The sequence below is a fragment of the Leptidea sinapis genome, chromosome 47, assembly GCF_905404315.1.
Source record: "Leptidea sinapis chromosome 47, ilLepSina1.1, whole genome shotgun sequence".
NCBI classification, from domain to species: domain Eukaryota; kingdom Metazoa; phylum Arthropoda; class Insecta; order Lepidoptera; family Pieridae; genus Leptidea; species Leptidea sinapis.
In genome coordinates, this window is record NC_066311.1 from 1625664 (window position 1) to 1653495 (window position 27832).

The following is a 27832-nucleotide window of genomic DNA, read 5'->3' on the forward strand; positions in this document are numbered from 1 at the left end:
TATAAAATAATAGATTGATATCTAGAGTTACACAAAAAATAAATAATTAGAAGTGTCTTGTTATAGAGTATAGACAAAAACAGATTCATTTATGCGCGCCATCTATGTTTCCGTAGAAGTAAGTCTTTTTCATTCTGTGAATAATGTTACTATTCGTTTATTATCTTATTCAAATGCAAATATTTTTATAAAAACCACTTACCACTTATTGAAAGTCTAAACTACCACCCATTCGAAAAAGTATGCCTCAGACCTGAGAAGAACCGGCGCAAGAAACTCAGCGAGCTTCTATTTTTTTCATAAAAAATATAGTTACAATGCAATATAGTAAAATTAAATTATTTAATAGCCCAGGGCGGTCGCTCCATTCCTAAACTATGGTACCTATCATTAAGAAAGTCATTTATGTTAGATACAGAAACTTTTACCACACAAACGTTTTGAATTTCGTAACACATTTGTTTTGGAAATTCTCTGCGATCATGTTGTAAAGCATATAGATCATCCAATAATAGACTTACTAACTCGACTTAGCCGAGTAGTAGGCATAACAAGTTTATGTTTGTTGCTCGTGTTAACATTATGATTGTAGCAGTTTCTAGAAAATTCCTTAATGTGGTTATGAACTTTAGGAACATTACCAAGAATATAATATTGAGATGCACCAGTCAGTTATTATTTCTTTTAATTATTCTTTTAGTGATTCTTTAGGGCCTAGGTTATAAATAGCGCGAATAGCCGTCTTCTACAGCACAAATATGGTCTTAATATCGGCTGGCTGCACTGCGCCATAACAATATACCATAGGATATAATACTATGAAAATAACTAAAGTATACTAGTCGCGCCGTATCTGTGTCAGTTAACTGTCTAATTTTTTTAACTGCATATGCTGCAGAACTATGCCTAATCGCCAATTGTTCAATATAGTCCATTGCAATTTGGAATCAAGAGCAATCCCAAGAAATATAGCATCTAACCCACTGACCTCTACTATTTACCACTGGACTGGCGGCTGTCAAAGTACTTTTGTGCCTGTTTGATATTTGCCATTTTGGCGCTGTTGACCGTGTAGCGAGAGTCTGGGGTACTAAAACCAATATTGACAACCTCAGCTAAACAAACATCGATAGGAAAACTATTTATAAAAAAATGTGTACTTTATTACGTTGATTCCTGATGTATAACTAATACGGAAAACGGCATTCTCTGGCAGCCATTTGTATTATATGTCAAAACTAGTTCTCTGGACGCTCGCGAGTGTAGCTTCAAATAGGCACAAATAAATTGCTGTCAAACATATGGAACAGCCTGTCCAGTGGTATTTAAACATGTATGTGATCTAAACACAGCATTCTCTTTTCAGATAGCCAGCGGTAACAAGAGTGTAGAAAACTGGGCGCGAGATAACCTAAAAGATAGCCAGTACTTATTCTCGAGGCCCAGTTTGTTAAGACTCCATTATAACCCAGTTTTGGCTGTCAAACTTAACCACATGTTAGACAACGAAGCTCTCCTTGGTTTAAGTTTAAAAACACTCAAGCCGCTGTTCAAGGATGAATACATGGGTGAAAAATTTAGTGAAATTGTCGAAAACGATTTGAAATTATGGGAAGTGAACGCGTGAGATCTTTATAAATATAAAAAATCTAGTCTGCCTGTCGATAGCAAAAAAAAAACAACAATAAGGAACTTCCTGCCTTCGATAATTTATACTTCGAGACAGCCGATGAAAACAGGCAAGGTACTTTAGTGTGCGTGACAAGCTACGTCTTACACTCGCGACTTGTATGTCACTTTGTGTTAGTGTGCGTTCATAGTTCAAAATAGACGTTAACTGTTACCCTTAATTTTTTTCAACCCTTTTACAGCTGCCACAGTCTATCTAGACGTATAAATGATATAAGCTTTCTCCCATGCGTAACCAAATTTTCTTCCTTGGTTGGTAAACAATATACTATTTCATACAGTCCACTTCATTCTTGATTGTTGTAAGAAAACATAGGAGAAACATTAATTGTTCTATTCTATAAAATATCCCATGAAATACCTCATTGTAAATATTTCAGCTTCGAGTACTTAAATAAAAACCAATAAGATTATTATTAGTAATTTATTTTAGCACATTAATCAACACCTAATTACAAATGTATAAAATAGCTGAAAATTTGTGCCTGTACATATTACTTCAAGTAAAAAAAAAAAACTTAAATAAAAGAGTACTATAATTTGAAGTATAGATAGATAATAGTACTCTTTTTAAAGTTGACAGACTGTATAAAAAAAACAATAACCGGTCTACATAAATAACAAAGAGTAGTCACATGTCACCAATTAACAGGGAGTTTACTTTGATATTAATCGATTTCATTGGCTTATTAATATTTTATCTTCATCGAAAGACTAAAACTGAACATTGCTAATAGCCTTAATATTAAATTTTATTGGTATATATCAGTACTGTATAATATTATTTTTAATTGTGTGAGATCCTGATGTCTGAGCAATACAGACATAGACACATCGCAGATATACGAGCACGTTGACAAAACAAAAAAAAATATCCCACTCAAATATAAGCAAAATTTGTTCAATGTATTTTTGCGTTACTAAGAAAATAATTCTATCATATCTACATTATAGCAAAAAATAGTAACTGAAAATTTTTGTATATTTTAAAATATTCTTTGCAAATATTTCTAACAAGATGGCATCTATACATATATAATGGAAATGGTCTTTGTTTGAGGTTCACGCCTAAGCTACTGATCGTATCGACATGAAACTACCACCATTCAATGCGAAATTTATTACTTATTATTTTATTATATTTGTAATAAGATGAATTTAATTAAACGTATTTCCTTTTTTCCCTGGTGGAATCGGCTAGATATTAAATAAATATCTAATCTTATTATCAATAGGGAATATGCATATTGTTATTATACATAATAGTTTGCCATATAAAAAATAACACCGAAAAAGTAGGGTATTCAAAGTATTTAAAAACAAATTGTTGTATCATATATAAACCTCAAAACATTCTGGAGCGCTTGGTAAACATGTACAATGACGTCATATTAAGCCATGACAACAAATAAACAATCCTGGTTGAAAACTGACATTTGTCAAAATTGTTTTGCTTCAAAGAACGTCGGACCAATTGCTTTTAAAACATTTAAGTTTCTTAGTTTTTTATGAAATTTATGCACAAAAAGAAATTATTATCAAGATCTAACTCTAATAAATTTTATTTAAAACATATAATATGACTCTATGTATAAAATATGTCTATATATATATACCTTATTACCGTGGGATAATTTTTTTATGTAATATATGTAAATATAAAAATAAAGTGGTAAGTGTGGTCCACATCCGAGCGTACGCAAAAAATACAATTTGATCTGTTTTTATAAATGCAAAAAAAAATACAACTTAGTTTTATTAATTGTTAAAATATATTCACATAATAAATCACAATATTTTTTTTTAAATATAGATAAAAATATTTGGTAATTTAAAACATAATTCATTTAGTTGATATTGAATAGATTTGGGTATGAGTTTTCTGAGCGCAAATATTATATTAAGTCACTAATAAGTAAACCAGTATTAAGTGGCTCATACTGAATGATTCTGGACCGAAAATTTACAAATATTTAAAAAATAAAAATACGTTATTTGAAAATTAAACAATGTGAGTGTAAATTACATTTTAGTTTGTGTAATTGTAATTTTTTTTATACTGTGGCATTGTTTATTATATTGTGCGATGGCAATGGTATGAAACGACTGATTTTTTTTTTATGATTTTCACTGTGGCTTGATCAACAAGATAGTTACCAGATAATTTGTTAAGTTTTTAAAGTGATAACCCTCACTTCTGGAATTAATACACAAATAAAACTTGAACTTGAAATTTTGACTCGAACCCACGACCTCTCGCAGATGAAGCCACAGCCTGAGAGTTGAACAACGCATACAAGATTTTATGACGATACGTCACTCGAAAGGTTAGCTATGTTGGAGGAGCACTCGCGCGGAACGCGAGACGTTGTGGGTTCGAGTACCGCATCGTTCATAAAATTTGTGATCGATTCTGTGACGGTTTTCGTAAAGGTCGCACGACTGCTGTTACCGATAAGTACTAAATATTAGTTAGCTAGGGCATTGCTGATGTGGGAGAAAAACCGCCAGGCGAAAGTGGAACTGGGCTGGGCATGTATGTTGGATGCACACAGACCGATAGGCACAGATAGTCACGCATTAGGTGCATCAGGACGGGCAAAGACGTCGCGGCAGACCCGAAAACGATTGCGTGACGATCCGAATGCCTGGCACAGGACCGCGACAAATGGAGTAAAGTAGGGGAGGCCTTTGCCCAGCAGTGGGATCCGATAGGCTAACAAAAAAAAGACAACAAATTGAAACTGATGGGCAATACTACGGAAAACAATAAATATATCATTAATATATGTTGTTAGTAATAGTAATAATAATTATTTATTTGCATAATGTGTGTATACAAGTTAACAAAATAATTCTATACGAATCAACACATTAGCCAAAAAGGGCATGCAAATTACATTACCTCCATGTCAGTATATAATAATAAAATTCTAAGATTACAGCACATAATATTTCATTGTTACATTATATTAGCATCTACACAAAATATACATGTCATATACATATTATGTAGTCAAAGTTAAACACAAGATTATAAAAAAGAAAATCACAAATTTAAAGAGTCGGATACAGCATAAAAATTGTAACTAATTAGCCATTGATATAATTGAGTTTTAAAAGGACCGATATTCAACATTTTAATAGCATCGGGAAGTTTATTAAATATTTGAATACACATGGCATGACAATTTTTAGTAAACAAAGTAGTCCTGGGTGCTATTTTGTAAACAAGTCTATTTGGATAACGTTGGTCGCGGTCATACATTACCTTGGCAGTGGTGAAAAGATATTTATGTCTCTTTACAGAAATGCTTATTTCGTAAATGTATAGGCACGGCAAGGTTAACAATTTTAGTTTAATAAACAGCGGTCTACACGATTCGTACGGACCTACCCCACAAATCGCACGGATACATTTTTTTTGTGCAATAAATACTTTTTGGATGTTTACGCCATTACCCCAAATTATAAGACCGTATCTCAAGATAGATGCAATATGAGCATGGTAAGCTGACAGTGTGGTACCTAAATCTGTAATCTAATCTAAAAAGTACCAATCCAGAAATTTACAGTAAGCTTAAGTACACTTAAGCACTAAGTAAGCTTTTTTCAATAAATACAATTTAACTGCGAAAAATGAGAAACGAATAACAACTGTCTAGATTCCAATATAAATTTATGAAAGTATAAAAATAACTCTTATAGTTAACAATTATGGTGACGTGACCGTTTCAAGTAAGTACGCGCATTTGCGTACGGCACGTGTCAGTTCACTAACAACACCGTCTCATTGTCCACTCTCTCCATTAAAGATTCTAAAACAGTTAGCTTTATTGCCAACATTAAAACACCCAATGTCCTAATAACCGTTACATCATCCAAACGAGTGTTGTAATGAAATTCAGTCCAACATTATATCATCCGTTTTCATTACAACACTCATTTGGATGATGTAATGGTTACTAGGACTGCCTTTTTTAATGTTAACTGTTTCAGAATCTTTTATAGAGGATTCATATTATGGGTGTAGATAAAGTCTTGCATGCAACTGTTGATAATTAGGTATTAAAACACTCCTGTGGATTCTATTATCAAAGATAAACCCACATTCGTGTTTTAATATACATTATTACGCAACAGTTGCATAAATAACTATTATAGGACATAAATATATCTATCCCCTCAAAACACATATAACAAGATCGGATTTCTATTTCGTAGTTTCCCAGCGATCCCCAGTCATCTTAACCACAAATCCGGTCTTAATTATGTCGGAGGCGTGACGTCACTGCATTTCGTACGTGCTGCTAACCTGCGTGCCCGCAACCTGAGTGTGATCCACTCTACGTCCGTTCACGAACAACACCGTCGGGTTGTTCACTCGTACCGACTTGAACTCGTATTTCTAAAAACAACGGAAACAATCAGCGTATAGTATTTTTCTTATGAAAGAGTAGGAGCGTACGAGTCACATTCTCTTGCAACAGCAGAGGAACCACAGGAGCGAACTTTTAGAAAACTGTACGTGCAGTTTTTGAAGGTACACATGTCGTATCAGCCCGAAATCACGCCACAAGGAAGCTCATTTCACAGCTAGGTTGTACATGGAAGAAAGTTCTTTGGAAACCGCACTGTGAAGGACTGGACACATCCAGATGGTGAGGATGATATCCTAATTTGTGGTATGTCGTGCGCAGGTGTAATTTGGCAGCAGGAATCAGGTGAAACAGCTCGGAACACTCCGGTAAATACGGTAGAAGCTTAAGATACAATTTGGAAGCGAAGCCTCACCAACCCTTTTAATGGTAATAATAAATATTAAAAAGTATTTTATTATATAGAATATAGTATTTTATATCAAGTTTAATGAGATAATGTTTATTGTGATATAAGGTTTATTTGGGGGCCATCCATACATTATGACACACGCTAAGGAGGGGGTCGACGAAGAGTGACATAGTGTGACAAGTGGAGGTTAGTGGTCCAAAAAATTGTGACATCACATTTTTTCAAAATATAATATTTTATATCTGAGTATTACAACACTAAATTTAAACTACATAGGTATCTAGTAAACTTGTAAATATAATATATTTTTTTTATGTTTCCTTAATTTTCTTGCTTAAGTTTGATTTCATTACATTTTATTGAAAAATAATTAAAACGAAATGAAAAAAAAATTCGGAACACTGTTGTTTTTTTCACTTTTCTCACAATTTTGGAAATTACGAAAATCAGTTTTATATTTACCTTTTCCGGTGTGTCAATACTGTGCGTGGTGAGTACAGGCTCTGGTATGGCAACCCAATCACCGACAAGTGTGCCCCGGCCGGCTGCCAGATTGTATACAGTCACTATGATGCATTGCATACTCTCGTCTGTCATACCAAATGTGCTGGAATGATATACAGAAATATTTTGAATAACTTCCTTTTTATTTTCCTTTTATTTCTTTTCAGTTTACGAGCAAGCGCCCGCAGTTTGCGGCGTATTATTTCAATTAACTTTGTTTGTGAACTGCTTACAATGAAACTAACAGTAAATGTTAAGAGGATTAACAAAACATCTAGAAGTAGATATGTAATATAATCATTGCACAGGGTCTAAGGCATTTAGAGAAATTACCTATAATAAACCAGACTCACAATCACGCTCAAAAATAGTCTAAAGCAAAACTGCCTACGTGTCTATCAGGCAGAACTTTCGTTCAGTTGTGTTTCGACCGCGCTTTGAATACAACGCCACGCAATGACTTTGAATGAATGTTATACGTATCTTACACTGCGAAGTAATATTAAAAAATGTTATGATAATTGTTGGATGGGTAGATAAACTAGCGGCTGTGGTGGGTCGAAACTAACAAGAGATAAAAAAGTAGAGTGCAAACGATAGAAATCCGTGGAATTCCTGGGAGCTTTGGAAAAGAAAAATGAACTAGACATATATTTTACATATAATAAAACAAAATTAGAATGTGTTCAAAATTTATTTCTGCTGGGTATTAATATTGATCCTAATGTTTATTTTTAATCACATATTTAAAAAAAATATAAATTAAAATTATCATAATTTATATACGCTTTAAGAGACCTAAAAAGCAGCAGTGACAGCCTACCACGCCTACGCACAAGCGTGGCTAAACTACGGCATCATACTGGGGGCAAAAGTGTAGATGCACACGAACTGATTTTACAGAAAAAATGTGTTCGTGTGCTTGCAAATATTAAACAAAGATTAAGTTGTAACTCATTTTAAAAAACTGAATATTATTGCGGTGTACATATATACTCGAAATATGTAAGTTTGTAAGACCCCAAATCTTTACATTAAAATCATAGACGCGCCCCGGCACAACACACCTCGCTATAAAAATAATATTTTGCAAACTAAATCTAAATTAACATTACACAGTTCCGGTCCCTACCCAACGTCAGTTAAAATTTATAATAAGTTACTAGAACACGTAAAAGCCGAAACCAATTTTTAAAAAAATCATAAGATCTTTGTTCTATTACTCATATTATCCACTCTGTTGTTCATTGCTATGCCTTACGAGGTGCATGTGATACTTATTTAGTACTACAATTTTGTTTAGTAACTAAGTCGCATGTAACGCAATTTAAATAAATATATAAAAGAAAAAGGGGTTTTTTTTCGAAATGATAAGACCATACAATATATGAATGGATGATATATCTATAGTTATGGAGTAATGGATTTATCTATACAATATCTATCTATAATATGGGGAACCGCTTCTCCTTCGGTAAAACTACTGAACCGCTAACTGTCAACAACCCATTTTTCTACGTTTTCACATCTGTCACAGTCTATCTAGACGTATAAATGATCTACGATGTACACATTACTACATTTTGTAAGTTAGTAATTATTATTAGTGTTATTATTATAACATACTCACAACGGCACCGAGTTCTCGCTGCGAACGGATCCTACTACCCGTCCCAAGATGACCTTGTTCTCATTCTCGCCCTCAGTGAGCGCGTCGAGGCGCACGTGCTGTAGTGTGACGTCACGGCGTCCACCCAACGTCACGAACGCCCCAGCGGCGTATTCACCCAACATCTTCTGATCTACCGCCTGGAAGATGATGAGTTTAGCTAAAGCGGACTGCACCAATACAGTAGTACGAAGTTTTTTTTTTATGGAAAAGGGGGACAAACGAGCGTACGGGTCACCTGGTGTTAAGTGTTTACACTATCCTTAAAGGTCGACAACGCTCCTGTGATTCCTCTGGTTTTGCAAGAGAATGTGGGCAGTGGTGCTCACTTAACACCAGGTGACTCGTACGCTCGTTTGAAACAATGATTTGCGCTTTTCTTTTTATTAATACTATTGGTTATTTTTACGAAGATACTGGATGCTAGGCTTACATAAGAACAGAAGAAAAACAATTTATTTTGTTATGTTTGATAAAAAAATAGTGTGGTCAGAATTTTCTTCCACTAAGTGACGTAAGTAAGTTTTACTGTCACACATCTGCTTCGCCTTAGTACCACCACCAGTAAACCACAATGATGAAAGAAGTGTTTGTTTGTTTGAGTTGGTCAAGTCCCGAGTACGATTTATCATCAAACATCAATGATATATATAATATACAATTAGGCTCACAATCATGCTCAAATATTATCTGAAACAAAACTCTGCCAAAACATCTATTACGCAGAGTGTTGAGACCGCGCTTTGAATACAACGCCACGCGATGACAGTGGGAAATGTACGAAAGAGACGTCCGGCTCCGTCGCCTATTTCGCACCATAATCAAAGAGCTTCTATGAGCGTCTACAATACACTTTGAACATTACTGCCACGAAAAAAGGTGTTAATTTGAATTAATGTTTTAATGTTATATATAATGTATAAGTTAATGTATACATATATACAACGCCACACTGAAACAAATTGAAGACCTTTTAATAGGCGATTGGCAGTTGAATTGTTTATAGTACTTCAAACATGCACTATTTCTCTTCTTGGAAGTTTAAACGAACAATTGCCAGTTGGACCGTTGATCAATAGTGTTGTGCCGGAAACAGCCAATCATAGCCCGTTACACGTATTCAAACGCCATTGGTTATTTCAAATGCGTCATTGTACACTTGAAGACAAAAAATTGGAACATTTACTGTATACCTATTTATAACTAGAATTATATAATATTATAAATAAAACCAAAAATGACTACACCCAGTTTTCAATAGTAATCATAAACTTCCAATATACTAGCAACTAGGGTATAGACGACCTGGCAGCCCGATAACACGTGACTGCCATGACATGTGAATTTTCATTTGTTTATTATTCAAAATACTAAGGAGCTAATACCAAGCGTGGCTGACTGTTTACGACCTGTCAATAAAAATCGGTTACAATAACTATCGATTCGTTTTTCTTTTCTATCTTGCTGTATCGCCGATAGATATATTCATCTCTCTCGCACGGGTTGCTTTGTTTATACACTAGTATATTGTAAGTTTATGATAAAAATATTATATTGGAAGAATATACTATTTGTGGATTAGGTGAGGTGTACTGCTAGGTGTTACGTTATTCTTCTTTGGCGTAACAAGGCAAAGTCTCAAAAAATATTTCTCATCCTATTTTACCTTTGTAGAAAAAAAACATTATTGTTATAAAGAAAGTATTAAATACAACTAATGAAAATATAATAATACCGCATAATATAGCTGTTAAAAAACGTGTTATTCAATATCATTAAATTATTTTTATACAATTGGAGAGAATTTTTTTTTTATTTTCAAATTTTGTATACAAGGTGAAACTAAGTGGGTATACTATGCTTTGAACCAGACATTCCTTAGGTCATCTCTAATGACTATGTGAAGTCAGAAATGAATTAGCATTATATTTTAATACAATATTTAAAGTGCTAAGTTTTCGCAAAAACTATGATTAGCTCAACCCTAATCAGCTGTTTTTTGAACTCTCTTTGACCTAAAACAGATGAAAAACGTAGATGTGACATAATATCAGATAATAGTAAAATGCCTACTATTCATTGCAGCTGTGAAGCAATTTGTGTTCTCATTTTGCCATGAAGACAAAGTTATTTTGTATGTGCATATGCTTTAGCTGACATTGAAAATACTTCTAAATTTGTATTTAATGTAGTTATGTATTACCCAATAAAGATAGTTAATTCTAATCAAATTATGAAACTATGTTATGTTAGTATTTACTCTGATTTCCGCGAGTGTTACACATTTAAATAAAACACGTTTAAAAGATAAAAACTAGTGTAATTGTAACTGTGTTTTTACATTTTGTGTTTATTTAAATATGTTAGGTTGAAAAGATCGGCCTGTCTGCGTTAATACTCTTCGAATTGTGCTTTGAAACACGATATTTACTGCTCTGTGTGTGTGTAAATGTCTATTCTAAAGGTTACACACTGCACCATTTTTCAAGATTTGTTTATTATGTTCGAAATTAAAAGAGTTCACATTTTTGATAAGTTATTACGTAAGCACTTCAATGAAGAATTATTTGAAGTTTTCTTCAAGTTACATTGAAAATAATTCCAAATTTGTAATTGTAGATTATGGCTACCACAACGTCATCTTTTTCTGCCGTGAAGCAAAAATGTGTAATTATTATGGTTTGGTCTGAATGGCACTGTAGCTGTTGTTATTACTGGGCATATGAGACTTGACATTTAAATTCAAAAATGTTTTATCCACTAAAAATAATTTTAATAGACTCCTATTAAGAAATTGTTCTTCACGGAAATTTTTTGTCAAATATGGATATCTTTGACCATCCTCGTATTAATAATAGGTACTCCATTCCCGGACCGGGTTTTCTACCCGGCCTGGGTATGGAATGGGTCAGTTATTGAGTTTTTCGTAGGAAATTTCTCACTAGCAGCCCATAGTTCAGAAATGTAGATGCTCGCCCCCTATTACGTGGGAATTAAACATTGTGAAACGTGGGAGGAAAAAATACACCTCTAACCCTATAGGAATACAGACGTGAAACTGTGTAATGTTATGTAAATTCTTATTTTGTTTATTTGTTTCACAATAACAGGAAGTAAAAAATGAATGAATAAATACATAGACACAAGCCACATTTCATGTAGTGTGCATACTCCTTAATCATAGATTATTGTTTATGTTTAAGTCCATAGGTAGGTGACCTCATTCTGTTTATAAACAAAGGCCCCGCCTAAAACTGGCAGTCTCTTTAAAAGTTAAGGTTGTCTAAGAAAAGATTTATTTCGTAGGGAAGTTTTTTTCTTTTATTATTATTATTTTAATATTATTATTATTTCTTTATTTATTTATTAAAACTTAAACATCACCATACTATTGCATATGACCCAAATAACGTACCATTGAAGGGATGTTATACCCTTTCTGGTTCACGTTGCATAAATTGAATTTATAAATATTGAAATTATTTCATTATCGTCCATTGGTTGTGGTTCAGTAGAGATATGAGTTACAAGAGGCTTGGTAGCTGAAATATGATACAAATGGTCTAGTTCAGCTAACGCCAGGGTGTCGATATTTTTTTTATGAAAATAAGGGACGAGACGAGCAGGACGTTCAACTGATGATAATTGATACGGCCTGCCCATTACAATGAAGTGCCGATCAGGATTCTTGAAAGACACAAAAATTCTGAGCGGCACTTTAAGTGCGCTCGTCACCTTGAGACATAAGTTGTCAAGTCTCATTTGCCCAGTAGTTTCACTAGCTACGGCGCCCTTCAGACCGAAACACAGCAATGCTTACACATTACTGTTTCACGGCAGAAATAGGCGCTGTTGCGGTACCTACAATGTAGCCCGCATCCTGTGCAAAGGATCCTCCCACTGGTATTACGTGCGCACTGATAATTTCTCCCTAATGCGCCAAAAGAAGAAAGAAATTGAACCAATGTTCAAAAATACCTGAAGCATATTCGCCAGCCGTTTGTTCTTTATCTTGCCTCGTGTCTTAATGAGATCGACCGCAGCGTCCAGGTACCGTTTGATTTTGATCATCTCTCTGTCCGGCGGCATCCACATAGGATCCAGGTCACACGCCCGTTTGAAGGTTTCCAGTGCCCCGCTGTAGTTTTCTTCGTATTTCAGCGTCTTTGAAAATATATAAATTATTTTACATTTAAACGTCTCTTTCCCTCAAATATGTGCGAAGGGAACGACGGCTGGTCCATGCGTCAACTCGTGAACTGTTAGAGTTAATGAATCATCGTGTTCACGAAGGATCCTTACACAAACAATATGTTCAGGCTCTAAAGGTTGACGCATCCAATATACTACAGTTAGTTAACTGTATAAATGTAAGCTACACAATAGTTTACATTTATACAGTTAATTCTGTATTACTTTTCATGAAATCATTTATATTATTTAAACACGACTCATATATTTGATACAGCACCTTACAAACTAATTGGTTATGTATATTAAAGCCATTGTAAAATAATCTATTTGATTGAAAAGAGTGGCCGTTGAGTTTCTTGTATGTTCTTCTCACGAGTTCAACTTTTTACGAACATATGGTAAATTCAGTAATTTAAAAGAAATATCCGTAGTGGCGTTTCAAAAGCACTTAGCGTTCAAAAGCGTTGCAAAGAATTGTGAGTTGATAAATATATGTAAACCCAATGTAACTTTCAATAACCTCATAAATTCCATACCAAAAATAAATCTAAAAGAAAAAGCAATCATAGGTATAATGTTTGGTAATAACTCTCATAATATTAGAAATAAGGACCTAATTAAATTAACCTACCTAATTAATAAAAATATAGAAAAATTAATTAATATTTCCAATAACACAAAATCTAAAGTGATGATGTGTACATTCCCATACTCCTCGGATTTGACACAGGAGCAAAATAGAAAAATATTTAAATTAAATACAACTTTGTATAATGCGACATTCCACAACAATGAAAATTTAAATTTATTTGACACAAATAAATTCATTAATTATAAAATGAAAATAAGCAATGGTAACCTATACCTACCATTTAGAGTTAAGCGACAGCTGGCTACTTTAGTAGCTTATAGTCTTAGTCAACAAACTACTTCCTCTGTAGTATTATTTAATAAACATGCCTCTATTGGGCAAAATTGTAAAATAATCGACATACAAGCCCCTATTGGGGAAGGTATTAGTACTAATGTACAAAAATATAACAATGAAGATTTTTCTTCAATTAATTTAAATTAAGTTATTTGACAAGGGAGGACAACTCTTGCAATATCATACAAAATAGGCAACATTCACCAAATATAAATGTTACTGCTATAGATAATCATAATATAAAGCTCATAAATATTGTTCACCAGAATATACAAGGTATCTCAAGTAAGGAATTAGAAATTGAACTGTTTTTGAGCTGCTGTAATATAGATATATTATGTATTACAGAACATTGGCGTAAGAGTCATCAGCTCCAGTTTAGTTTTAGAGAACATAAAGTAGTCAGTTCGTTTTGTAGAAGTAGGGCAATACATGGAGGTTCCCTAATTATTATTAATAATAGATTAAAATGTAAAAATAGAAGAGATATTGTTAATCTCTCTATAGAACAACCAATTGAGATAGCTTGTATAGAACTAGAGAAATTTATTATTGTAAGTGTATACCGCCCCCCACTGCATCATATGAACAATTCCAACATAGAATGGAGGAGGTACTATCAAAATTTAGCAAAACTAGCAAGTCAATTATAGTTTGTGGAGATTTTAATATAAACTTGCTTGAACCTTCGGCCAATTGTACTAGCCTTAAAAATTTATTTCAAAGTTTTAATTTGTTCAATGTATTTTGGGAACCTACTAGAATCACTTCTACAACAGCAACCTGTTTAGATAATATTTTTACAGATGTTACTATTACTAGTAAACTCATAATTAAAAATCTTCAGTCCGACCATAGTGGGCAATTTATAAAAATAAATACAAGATTGGACAATGTCAGACCAAAAAAGGTGACGATTATACCAGTTACGGGTAGCCGTCTTGAGAGGTTTAGAAATAATTTGGTAAATACGATACCATTTTTACACTGTGGTGAAACTGCTAATTTTCACTATAACTTAGTCTGCAATTCCTTCTGTGAGGAATTTGACAGGATTTTTACTCCAGTAACGGTGACAGTAAACAACAAACATAGTTTTAATGATTGGGCAACAATGGGTATCCACAAAAGTCGTAAACGCTTATATGACCTTTATTATGAGAAACATTACAATAATAGTGAAGAATTTAAAATATATGTAAAAAAATACTCCAAGCTCTTTAAAATAGTTTGTCATGAAGCGAAAACACGTTTCATTGCAGATAAAATTAAAAACAGTAATAATAAAGTAAAAGCGACTTGGAGTGTAATTAACAATGAAACTGGTACATCGAATTGCCGTAACACCTCTATCTGTTTGAATATTAATAATCGCGTTATAAATTCGGAAATAGAAATTGCAAATGAATTTGATAAATACTTCTCCGAAATCCCGATTGTCACGACCAAATACCTTAACTCTTCGCCAAAAGCAGCATATGATATGCTTAAATTACACGTACCAGTATCTTCTACTGACTTGAAATTTAAGTATGTTACAGGTAGCGATATAATAAAAATCTTCAAATTAATTAACCTAAAAAATACAAAAGACCTATGGGGCCATTCGACTAATATTGTTAAATACATACTTGACATTATAGCACCTGAATTAGCAATAATATTTAATGAATGCATAGATGAGGGTGTGTTCCCTGACCTCATGAAATACAGCAAAGTTATACCTTTGTTTAAATCGGGCAGTTCTTTTGACCCTGCTAATTTCAGACCTATTTCAGTGCTGCCTGTTTTTAGTAAAATTTTTGAAAAACTTTTGCTTCAACAGCTACAAATGCATTTTTGTAAATTAATGAACAAAAATCAGTTTGGTTTCACTAGGGGTTTATCAACAATTAATGCGGGTACTAGACTCATTGAGCACATCTTTGACGCCTGGGAAGAGTCACAGGATGCATTGGGCATTTTTTGTGATTTGTCAAAAGCATTTGACTGCGTCCACCATGAAACTTTACTCCTAAAACTAAAGCATTATGGAGTGAAAAATAGAGCCCTAAATCTGTTAAAATCATATTTAAGCGAAAGAGTTCAGATAGTCGATGTAAATGGCAAACGGTCTTCGGGTAAACCTGTGCGAATAGGTGTTCCACAGGGTTCTATTCTCGGTCCTTTCTTGTTTCTTATATATATTAACGATCTACCGTTTGTGGTAGATGATAGCCATGAGATTGTATTGTTTGCTGATGATACTTCACTTATTTTTAAAGTGAAGCGACGTGCGGATATTGATGACGAGGTAAGCAATGCACTCTCAAAGATAGTGCGTTGGTTTGAGACGAATAATCTGCACTTAAACAGTAAAAAAACAAAGTGTTTACGGTTCATTACACCAAACACAGCGGAGGTACAAACCAACGTACTTATAAATGACCAGAGATTGGAACTTGTGGACACTACGGTCTTCCTGGGTATCACGTTAAATAAAAAGCTTCAGTGGGGTCCACATATTACCCATCTAGCAGATAGACTCAGCTCTGCGGCATATGCAGTTAGAAAGATTAGAGAGTACACGAATGTTGCGACCGCTAGATTAGTGTACTTTAGTTATTTTCACAGCATCATGACGTACGGTATATTACTATGGGGTCTTGCTGCTGACATTGATATAGTGTTTGCTCTGCAAAAGAGAGCTGTTCGTGCTATATATCAGCTTGGTTATAGACAGTCTCTCAAAGAAAAATTTAAAGAAATAAATATTATGACTGTTTATTGTCAGTACATTTATGAAAATTTAATATATGTTCACAAAAATCGTCACCTTTTTGCTCTTAATAGTGATTTTCATTATTATAACACTAGAAATAAGGGATTGCTTGTAACTAATTCTAGTAGGCTTCATAAGATACATAATAGCTTTAAGGGTAAATGTATACACTTCTACAATAAAGTCCCAGCCACTGTTCAGGCATTATCTATAAATAAATTTAAATGTTTTATAAAAAAATGGCTCTGTCGTAAATCCTATTACTCCACTGCTGAATATCTAAATGATCGGACAGCCTGGGACTAGATTGTGATTATTTTATAGCAACTGTACAATATTGTATATTTTTATTGAAAAGAGCGCAAAAAAAAGAATGCTGGGAGAGTTTCTTGCGCCGCTTCTTCTCTCTCAGAGCGCCATTTGTTTCCGAAGCGGTAGTAGTATCTAGTAGTATAAGAAATGACATCAAAAAGAATTCTAAAGGAATCAATTTTGAGAAAATAAATGCCTTTTACGCCTTAGCTTAAGCCTATTTGAATAAAGTTTATTTGAATTTGACTTAAAAGTAGCGAAAAGCTTTGAATGAACGGACCAGTGGTACTTTGCACGTAATGTCCGGTGGTGGAATTGGGCCGCTGGAATCAACCCGAACAGCTCCTCTGAGCACTCCCCTTGATAAATGCGGTAGAAGATGCAGAGAGAACCCACATCTCTACGCAATTCCAAAGAATCAAGCCGATCGGAAATGACTTGATCGTCGATGATTCGAGTCGCTCTTCGTTGTATGTGGTCAAATGGATGAAGCTGGTTCTGGGGAACACCCGCCCAGAGGTGAGAACAGTACTCCATGTGAGGCCGAATTTGCGCCTTATAAAGTTGCAGGCGGTGGCTTTTAGTGAAGTACTGTCTGGCCTTACTGAGTACACAAAGCTTTTTAGAGGCCGGTTTGGCCTTCTCTTTCAAGTAACCACGGAACTGAACGTCGCTCGATATATCGACGCCAAATATGCCAATGCAGGCAATGGCAGTTAGAGGAGTGATCTCGAAAAGAGGGGATATGACAAAGGGAGACTTTTAAGTGGTGAACGCACAAACTTGTGTCTTCTTGGGGTTGAATTGGACTCAATTTTGTCGGCCCGATTCCGAGACTTTGCATAGTCTCGATTTCAGGCACAAGTTTGTTCCGGTTCTCGTCGACGCTATCCCGGGACATTTTGGCACGGCCGGTGTATGTAGCATATATATACCCTGTGCTGTCGTCTGCATAGCAATGAATACTGCTGATTTGCAGCATAACATTGATATGAAGAAGAAACAGTGTAGGGGATACAACGCAGTCTTACGGGACATCAGCATTTATGGGTTTTAAGTCGGAGCATGCAAAGTTGATAACAACAATTCTGCCAATGTGCTACGATTTCGCGTCAGCAATAACTCTTATGAAGGACCTGTAGTCATGATTGCAGTGTTTTTTAAGTTCGCTTTTTTGGTCGCGTTCGCTGTTTAATTCCAATTCACATCCTTAGATGCCACCGCATTGACCCAAGCCTGATAGCACTCCTGCTTTCGGCGAGAGGCCATTTTGCAGAAGCGCTCAAACCATTGTTGGGACCTGCCACAGATAGGCACAGAGGAGGATGGAATGAATAGTTCCATACCTTGCAGTACCACACCAGCAATAGCATCAGCAGCGGCCACTGGGTCACCCAGCGAAAAACAGATCTGCCTCCACGGGTAGGATGCAAAAAAATTCCGTATCTCATCCCACTCTGCTGATCTATAGTGCCACACGCGGCGACAGCCTAAGAAGCGGGGCCGTGTTAGGCGCGTGATCGGCACGGTGCTCCGGATCAGGCAGTGGTCCGACGACCCCAGAGGAGGGTCAACGGAAACTAGATAGCCGTCCAGATGTGAGGTCAACATCAGGTCCAACAGTGAAGGTGTATGATCTTCCACATCTCGGATTTGCGTTGGCGCAATAACCAGTTGAGTCAGACCATATAATCTAAGGCGAAGTCACCAGAATAGATCTCCCTGCATGATCAGTGGTACGTGAGCCTAGCCATTCGTCGTGGTGGGTGTTAAAATCGCCAAGAAACACGATCTCTGCAGTGGGGATCTGCTCCAACACGGAATCTGTAGCCATTTGGATGTGCTCGAGGAGCCGGCCAGTTTCTGCGTTACCGCTATGGGACCTATACAGGCATGCGTAGATTCGCGGATGGTCGTACACTCAGCCAGATGATGGATAGGTCCTGTCCTTCAAGAAAACTCAGGGGTCGAGAAAACACATCCTCCCTGACGTAAACGCACACGCCAGCCCGCGGTATAAAGGAGTGTTCCAGATTATACCCCGGGTATGCGAGGTAAGATGAATCAACCAGGGAGGATATAAAAGAGCAGGGCCGGCCTGGAGATGGCGCTCCAGGTGAAAGTGGACGGCACTTAAATTTGAGCGAAGCCTCCTTATGTTGCAAAAGTCCACAGCGAATGTGGAAGAGGGTGGTTTGAGCCTCCTGCTCTGTTTGTCCCGAGTCAGCACAGGTTTGCCCCCTCCAGAATACGTGGGGCAGTCTGGGCATCCACTATTATTCTCCAGGACTACATAGCCTGGTACCTTCCTGGAGTAGTCTATTTTAGTCCGTGGGGGAGGGGGGGTGTGTAGGTCTCCGTAAGATGAGCTATAACTATACCTACCAATAGTAAGTTTACGTCGCCATACCAATCTTCCTAAGACATAAGGTATAGGACATGAGATAATCTTCAATTCCAATGTTGCTTATTATTTTTTAAACCCTTTATCTACGCGGACGAAGTACTTTATATATGTTTTGTGACGGAAGGGGACTCATACATACCATAGCCTTGTTGTAATACAAGTCCGGCTGTCCTTTAGCAATCGGATCAAGATAGGCCTGTCCGTACGCGCTCATGCAATGCTTCAGTATGGCCGGGTCTTGAGATAATGTGAAGTACTGACACAGATATGAGTTCCCCAGAATGATCCAGGATTCACCGTCTTTAATATCCTTTGAGACCGCTTCTTTGGCATATTCCAGACTTTTGAGTATCATTTGTGAGGATTCACTGTCCTTCCTCTCACTTGCTTCTTGCCGGAGAATTATCGATAGACATCTGAGGGTAACTTTATTTCTATCCTGAAATGTATTTGCAAGAGATTATAAATTTTAGGCCTGAGATATAAACAGCGTACTTGCACTATGCTCAGCCTTTACTTTCGCAAAACTAAGCTGATTTTTTGCTTCGCGTAATCTTTGATTACATTTCAATAGTCAATTAACATCTTAAATTCTGCTGAGCTTAATCTAAGACAGCCCAATGCAAAAGCTAAGTTCGCGTTTTATCACACTCAGCAAAGTATTACGTATGTTAAGTCTGAGCAAAGTCACTTACTTACTTTACTTAAAAACAGGCTAGGAATATTAGTTTAGTGTGCGTGACAAGCCACGTCTTACACTCGCGATTTGTATGACACTTTACGTTTGTGTGCGTTCATTGTTTAAAATAAATAAATAAATATTGACACATTCTTACACAAATTATCTTGCCCCAAACTAGGCATAGCCTGTACCATAGTACAGTACCCATAGGTACAAGATAACGATATATTTAATACAATATACTTACTTAAACATACATAAATATATATAAACATCCATGACACGGAAACAAACATTCATATTCATCATATAAATGATTGCACCTACCGGGATTCGAACCCGGGACCTCTAGCTCAGTAGGCAGAGTCACTAACCAATGGGCTATAGGGGTCGTCAAAATAGAGGTTAGTTAGCTTAATTATTTTCGTCGTTTTCACAGCTGCCATAGTCTAATAATAATAGTGCTATTCGCGCTATAACCTACGCCCTAAAGATAAATTGGAAGAAAAAATTAAAGAAATCAACATTTTAACCGCCTATTGTATCTCAATATATTCTTGATAATGGATATTATAATTCGATTTAGTAAGCCTTTTGGGCGATGTTTATTATTTTACAACATGATCCCAGAAAATGTACAAACCGTGTTACAAAATACAAAAGAATAATTGTTAAGAATTGTTTATGTGATAATACGTGTGGTAACCTTTTACTATAACGTAAATGACTTGATTAATGATACCACTGATCGGAAATGGAGCGAACGCCCTCTGACAATAATAATAAATTTTATTATATGAAATTACATTACGACGAAACTTTATCTAAAAAACAGAAGAAGCCCTCTTAGTTACTTGCGCCCGTTCTTCTCAGGCTTGAGGCTTACATTTCCGAAAGGGTGGTAGTTTTTTTACATTCATTAACGGCCATTCCCAATATTTAGTCTATCTCCGGTTGTGGCCTACTTGAGATATAAATCGTAATATCGTTGACTTTTCTGTCCCAATAAACTTATCGACGGTAAGTGAGTAAGTAAACTTACCAGCAATGGAAATTGCAATTCACGCGTCCCAATATTATCTTATTATATAACAATGACTTATTGGAACAGCTTCAGATTATTCCATCTTCGCACGACACGCCACAAGTTAGGATATCATCCCCACCATCTGGATGTGTGGCGGTCCTCCACAGTGCGGTTTTCTAGGAGCTTTCTCCCTCGTACTACAAAGGTGTGGAATGAGCTTCCTTGTGCGGTGTTTCCGGGACGATACGACATGGGTACCTTCAAAAAAAGCGCGTACACCTTCCTTAAAGGCCGGCAACGCTCCTGTGATTCCTCTGGTGTAGCAAGAGATTGTGGGCGGCGGTGATCACTTAACAACAGGTGACCCGTACGCTCGTTTGTCCTCCTATTCCATAAATAAAAAAAAGATTATTGACAGCTAATTAGTGAGAGTAGAAACTTATACAAAAACAACTTATATAAAAGTAATTTATCTCTATCTGTAGATAGTATATTAGGAACGGCCGTAAGTGATATTAAATCCTATTTTGAAAAAAAATATTTATATCTTAATATACTATATTTTGCAAATACATACCTGTTTCAAAGCGCCCTCGAAGCAAGCCCTGGCTTCCTTGATATTGATATTCTTCCAATAGCACTCCCCCAGCTCATTCCATGCTTCAACCATGTGAGGGTTTAGCTTAACAGCTTTACTCAAGCAATGGGTTGCCCTTGCGTCATACTTGATGCTCACATTATAACATCTGCCTTTTAAATATTGGAATCTGGCTCTTTGTGCGAATGGGATCTGTTTGTCAACTGAAAAATAACAACATAATGATCACTATCTATATATATATAAATGAATTGCTGTTCATTAGTTTCGCTAAAACTCGAGAACGGCAGGACCGATTTGGCTAATTTTGGTCTTGAATTATTTGTGGAAGTCCAGGGAAGGTTTAAAAGGTGAATAAATAGGAAAATGCTGCTAAATTAAATAAAAACAACAAATTTGTTTTTCCTGTGATGTGTCCATACATAATTTCTATGAGAGAATTTATTGACGCACGGTTTGACAGTTCTGCTGTGAAACAATTTCATTACGACAGCAGGGTGCATATTTTACGAAGTAATTTTTGATGTTATGATATATTATTGACAAATTCATATAAAAACATTATTTTATTTATTATATACAGAACAACGTCTGTCGGGTCAGCTAGACTTTATATATATAATTCTTGTGTGCGTGTGTATGTCACTGAACTCCTCCTAGACGGCTGGACCGATTCTAATGAAACTTTCTGTGTGTATTCAGGTGGATTCGAGAATGGTTTAGATTCACAATTGAACTACCTCCTAAACGGTTGGACCGATTTTGATGATATTTTTGTGTGTTCCAGTGAATTTGAGATTGGTTTAGATTCTCAATTCCGCTCATATAATATAATTCTCCTGCTCATGTGTATGTTAGTGAACTGCTCCTAACGGCTGGACCGATTTTTCAAATTTAAAACATGTGTACAGGACAACGTCTGTTGGGTCCACTAGTATAATATAAAAATGAATTGCTGTTCGTTTGTCTCGCTAAAAGTCGAGAACGGCTGGACCGATTTGGCTAATTTTGGTATTGAATTATTTGTGGAAGTCCAGAGAAGGTTTAAAAGGTGTAAAATAAATACGAAAATACTCGGAATTAAATAAAAACAACAATTTTCATTTTCCTTTGATGTGTCCCCCGTCGTTCAGAAATAATAGTTTAAAATGAATAACTAATTAGAATTTTTATATCTTTCTAACTTTTTGAGGAGGTAAAAAATAAACTTAATTTTAGGTAACTATAGTTGGTAGATTAAATACAGTTGTTAACTATCTATCAGACTATTTTTATGTAGATTGATATATCTTAAGTTTTGTCACAAATTAAATTTCTGAACGCAAATAATATCTATTATTTGACGTACATACAAAAGTTTAGGTCTTTAATTTACCGATTGAGGCAGTACGAAGTCTGTCGGGTCAGCTAGTATATTATAAAACAAAGTCATCCGTCGCGTCCGTCTGTCTGTTCGCGATAAAGTAAAAAATTACTTCACCGGTTTTCATGCTAGTGGTTTTCGAGGAAGGTTTTAATATATGATTTGTTAAGTATTTGTTGGAGGTGGGAGGCTCCTTTGCACAGGACGCCGCGGCCGGCTAGATTATGGGTACCACAATAGCGGCTATTTCTGCCGTGAAGTAGTAATGTGTAAACATTACTGTGCTTCGGTCTGAAGGGCGCCGTAGCTAGTGAAATTACTGGGTAAATGATACTTAACATCTTATGTCTCAACGTGATGAGCGCAATTGTAGTGCCGCTCAGAGTATCAAAAATCCTGAGCGGCACTGCATTGTAATGGGTAGGGCGTATCAATTCTGATCTCTAATCATAATAATAAACATATCTGATCTGATAATAAAAATATTATACAATGGTTTAAAAAAAACTAAACAAAACGCTTAAAAGCACTAAATTCTCTTTGATAGATATATAGATAGATTAGATAAATCGGTTAAAGATAATGATTGAAATTTTAAAAAAACTTCATTTGCTGCCTGAAATTATGTTAATGAAATGGGTTCATATTGGCTCACCTAAAGTTCTTTACCCGAAATTGTACTATTTGTAGTGCTACCGGCGACGCTCATAACACTGATGTTTGCGAAAATTGTAATTAATAACATCATTAATGTAAATATATTTAAACTCCTACTGTTTTTTATCATAACGCTTTCATCCCTAATCATACTCACCATAATATTTTCACTCATACTCAGAAAGAAACATTTACCAAGTGTAATAAAAAATATATGTGGGTAGAATATGATATTTATAGTTTCAATGATTATTAAGATCGCCGGAGTAGGATGGATGAGATGAGCGATATTTGGGGGAGGCCTTCGTCCAGCAGTGGACGTCTTCCGGCTGAAAACCTAACCTACCTTTTGTTTCTGGAAAATTATTTGGTTTTCAGATAAGTAAATTTATTGAATTAGGCGTTACTTTGCGGAAATCCATAATTATACAAATGATTTAAGTTTTTTCTTTGAGTGCCAGATTTTGGCGAGACAACACGTCCTGAGGATGCCTGAAACACGTGTCGAATTGCTTTAAAAACAAATATTAGCGGAATTAACACTAAAGAAAAAACTTAAATCATTTGTATTTCAGATAAGTTTTAGCTTGGTATAATCTTTAATCTCATCTAGATTCTGTTTTCTGAAATATTACTATAAATATTGGTTGTTGACCGGCCTGCTTCCGGGCTCATATGTTTTTATGTTCTAACTTAACCTAACCTACCTTTAGTTTCTGGAAAATGATTTGTATTATTATTATTTTATATAAACAGAACCATAAAATATTTCTCATTGCAATCACTAACTGTCAAAGTCAAACTTCATAAAGAGGTTATCATCAATACACCAATAAATTATTATTATCAAGTGATTATTTATAGCCGCTGTATATTAAACTTATTTAATTGAAATGTATATATGAAAACATGTATTTAACTACTTGTAGCATGGTACTATTATTCTTATATGTTATACCTACATGTTATGTGAAAACAAAGTTACGCAAAATTAATGTATATAATATTAATTATTATAAATAAAAATAAATCTAAACAAAATGGATATGACTTTGAATAATAGTATAAACGATGGTTATGTTGAGAAAATATAGGAAAACAAATAAAAGTATAATAGATGTTTACTGCTAACTGACATTATGAGATTGAATGCTTAGGAATTATTAACATAAGAGACAATTAAATTAGGAATTGTGATTGTTAGAATGAAAAATGTTAGGAAAAACATTTTCGGAATTCCAATTAACGGAGTTGAAATTTTAGGTGAACTTTGGCACACCCTAATGAAATAGATATAAATGCCTGATGGATGAAAATTATATAAATGAACACCAAATTACCAGTGGGAGGCTCCTTTGCACAGGATGTCAGCTAGATTATGGGTACCAAACATTAAAAGTAAACATTGTTGTGTTTCGGTCTGAAGGGTCATAGCTAGTGAAATTACTGGGCAAATGAGACTTAATATCTTGTCTCAAGGTGATAAGGGTATTTATAGTGCCGCTCAGAATAATTGGATTTTTCAATAATCCTGAGTAGCACTGCATTGTTATAGGCAAGGCGTATCAGTTATCATCAACTGAACATCCTGCTCGTCTCCTCCCTTATTTTCATAAAAATAAATAACAAAAATCTTATTTTGCAAATTGAAATGGAATAGTTCATGACCCTGAAGTTAATAAGATCAACTAGACATTCGTATATATTATTATATATTTGTAATTTGAGCCACAACCAATGGACGAGAATTGAATATCAATTTTTTATTTTTTTTGTGAAGGTTTCACTTCTGCGATTAATTACGGCAAATTAAAATTGAAAACAAAATTTATGAACAATGCAAGAATTGAACCCATTCTATGTCTTGTTCAACTCTCAAGTTGTGGCTTCATCTACACTCTCCAAGATCTACATCCCGCATCATTCATAAATCATCAACAGCTAGTCGCCTCTTATAAAAAAAAACTAAATAACACCTGTCGCCCAATCCTGTCTGCCTTGGCAGATATTGTTGAGGTCCTGACAATCTTTCTTAGCTACTTCCAGTTGCATTAACACTTTCAAATTAGACTCCTTAATATTGGTACTCATGCCCTAGTGGCTTTTCAGTACAAAATGATAAAAAAGTGATGCTATGACCTTCAAAATCTTCATATTCAAGTGTTGTTAATCAAAATTGGATTTAAAATGAAAGTCAAAACCTACCTCCAATTCAAAATACTTTGCCTCAAACCTGAGAAGAACAGACACAACAAATTCAGCTGTTTTTTTTTAAATATCGTTACAATATAAGCAATATCGTACATTAAAATTTATAATCAAATAGTCTGAGGGTGTCGCTCGGTGGTCATCATTAAGAAAATTATTAATGTTATAGTAAACTTAACCTCACAAATGGTTATTAACCATTCTTTTGAATTTCACACAACACATTTGTCGTGTACATTTTCTAATCTTGATCATGTCGTAAAAGCATTTACATCACCAATAAGTCTCAGACTCAATTTTAACCGAGTAGAAGGCATAACAAGTATATGTTTGTTCCTCATGTTGGGATTATGATTGTCACAGTTTGTAGCAAATTTGTTAATGTGCAATTATGAATACACAGAACATTGTCAAGAATATATTGAGATGCAACAGTTTAAATGTTTATCTCTTTAGATCCACCAACATTGATAAATTGATAATAGAAAAAACAAAAAAGAGTTATTAAAAACTTGCTGATTTCGATGTTAAGGCACAATTAGAAATGATAAAAACAGTATATCCTTATCATAATATTTACTCACCATCAACATTTTCAAACTTTTCAGCTAATTCTCCTTTTTTCTGTTCAACACATTCATATTTCTTCCGTGCCATTTCTATTGGATGATTTTCAAAAAACAAATCTCTATACGAATATAATTCTTGAAGCTCTTTCTGAAATAGATAATTTAAAAACTTGGTGAGTATTTGCAGTATCAGTATAACTTATCCTATATGCAGTGTTGCAGTGAGCAGCAGCTCGAATTCTCGGGGACCCAGTGCTCTGTGAACGGCTGGATCACTTGGTGTTGCGTAGAGACATCGCTTCATTGTGTGTCTTCTACCGCATTTATCACGGGGAGTGTTCCGAAGAGCTGTTCAACCTGATTCCTGCCGCCAAATTCCACCTTCGCACGCCACAAGTTAAGATATCATCCCCACCATCTGGATGTGTGGCGGTCCTCCAGGTGACCCGTACGCTTGTTTGTCCTCCTATTCCACAAAAAAAAGTGTTTATCCAGGGTGGCCATTTCTGTCATGGCCCAGTATGATCTGTTGTATTATGATAAAATCAATAACTCCGTAGACAAAATAGAATATAAAAGTTTTTTGGATGAACTTCTTACACCTTTTCACCGTTTGCGTAAAAAATCATCTTCATTATGTCTGCAAACAGCTTGAAATCTCTGAGGACAAGACCTGGCAAATAAGTTGGATAGTGAAGTACTTACAAGACAAAGGAAGTCTCAGGACTTATTGAACAATATACAAGTTTAGTAATATGTTACAACTCATTTTGTATTGGACTTGTTACATGTTGCAGAAAAGTGAGAAACACATATAAATATCACAATAAAAAATAGAATTAAGTTACTTAATTAAAAGCTAAACATTTTTTTGATTGCACCTACTTTTTATTTGACCTGGAAATAGTATCTTATAGTATGGCCTATCTCGGAGTTATAAAATATGTAATTGTGAGGCGTTTTTTTAATTTATCTACGAAAAAGCTGATATTCTAATAAATAAGGAACATATGCGTCTTAAAGTCAGATTAATTTGGTACATTGAAGAGGCATATGCCGAATATGTGTACTTTTGAATTGTTATAAAACACTAAATCAAACTAAATTAAGATAAGCTTACGGCTAAATTATCGATAAATGCATCAGCATTCTCTAAAAGACCATCTGCGTCTTCCATTCCGGCAGCCATAATTTCTTTCACTAATCAACGATGAACTGAGTTATTGTTTCCAATTTCCGTACTCTGTAAACAGCTGATTTATATAAACCACATTCAGTACTATTGTACTAGTGTATTTTTTTATTTCTAATAATATTATATCAAGACTCAATTTTCAAATCTCTACTTTATTATTGTAAACAAAAATTGAGCTGAATTGTATTATACTCACTGTCACTGTCATTTGTCAGTAGTATTCGGTCATTGTCATTTTGACTTATCTCACAATGACAACGAACAGATACACTTATTTT

The 27832-nt window shown here is 35.0% G+C and overlaps 2 protein-coding genes across 4 annotated transcripts in view; one reads left to right on the top strand and one right to left on the bottom strand.

Moving 5' to 3' along the window:
• LOC126978170 (torso-like protein) overlaps positions 1-2103 on the top strand; it is a 25765-nt gene extending 23662 nt beyond the window's left edge. For all 3 annotated transcript variants that reach the window (XM_050826932.1, XM_050826933.1, XM_050826934.1), the window contains one exon: positions 1367-2103. In XM_050826932.1, the coding sequence (XP_050682889.1) occupies positions 1367-1627 (261 nt within the window). In that variant the 3' untranslated portion in view covers positions 1628-2103. The remainder of the gene's footprint in view (positions 1-1366) is intronic.
• On the bottom strand, positions 2100-27717 carry LOC126978132 (tetratricopeptide repeat protein 5-like). The gene is made up of 8 exons (XM_050826874.1): positions 27480-27717; positions 26375-26507; positions 21542-21765; positions 19395-19694; positions 12632-12817; positions 8615-8793; positions 6943-7087; positions 2100-6097 (listed from the first exon to the last, which is right to left on the bottom strand). The coding sequence occupies exons 1-8, from the start codon at positions 27546-27548 to the stop codon at positions 5978-5980; spliced, it is 1356 nt and encodes a 451-aa protein (XP_050682831.1). The 5' UTR covers positions 27549-27717; the 3' UTR covers positions 2100-5977.
• Between the last annotated feature and the right edge of the window lie 115 nt (positions 27718-27832).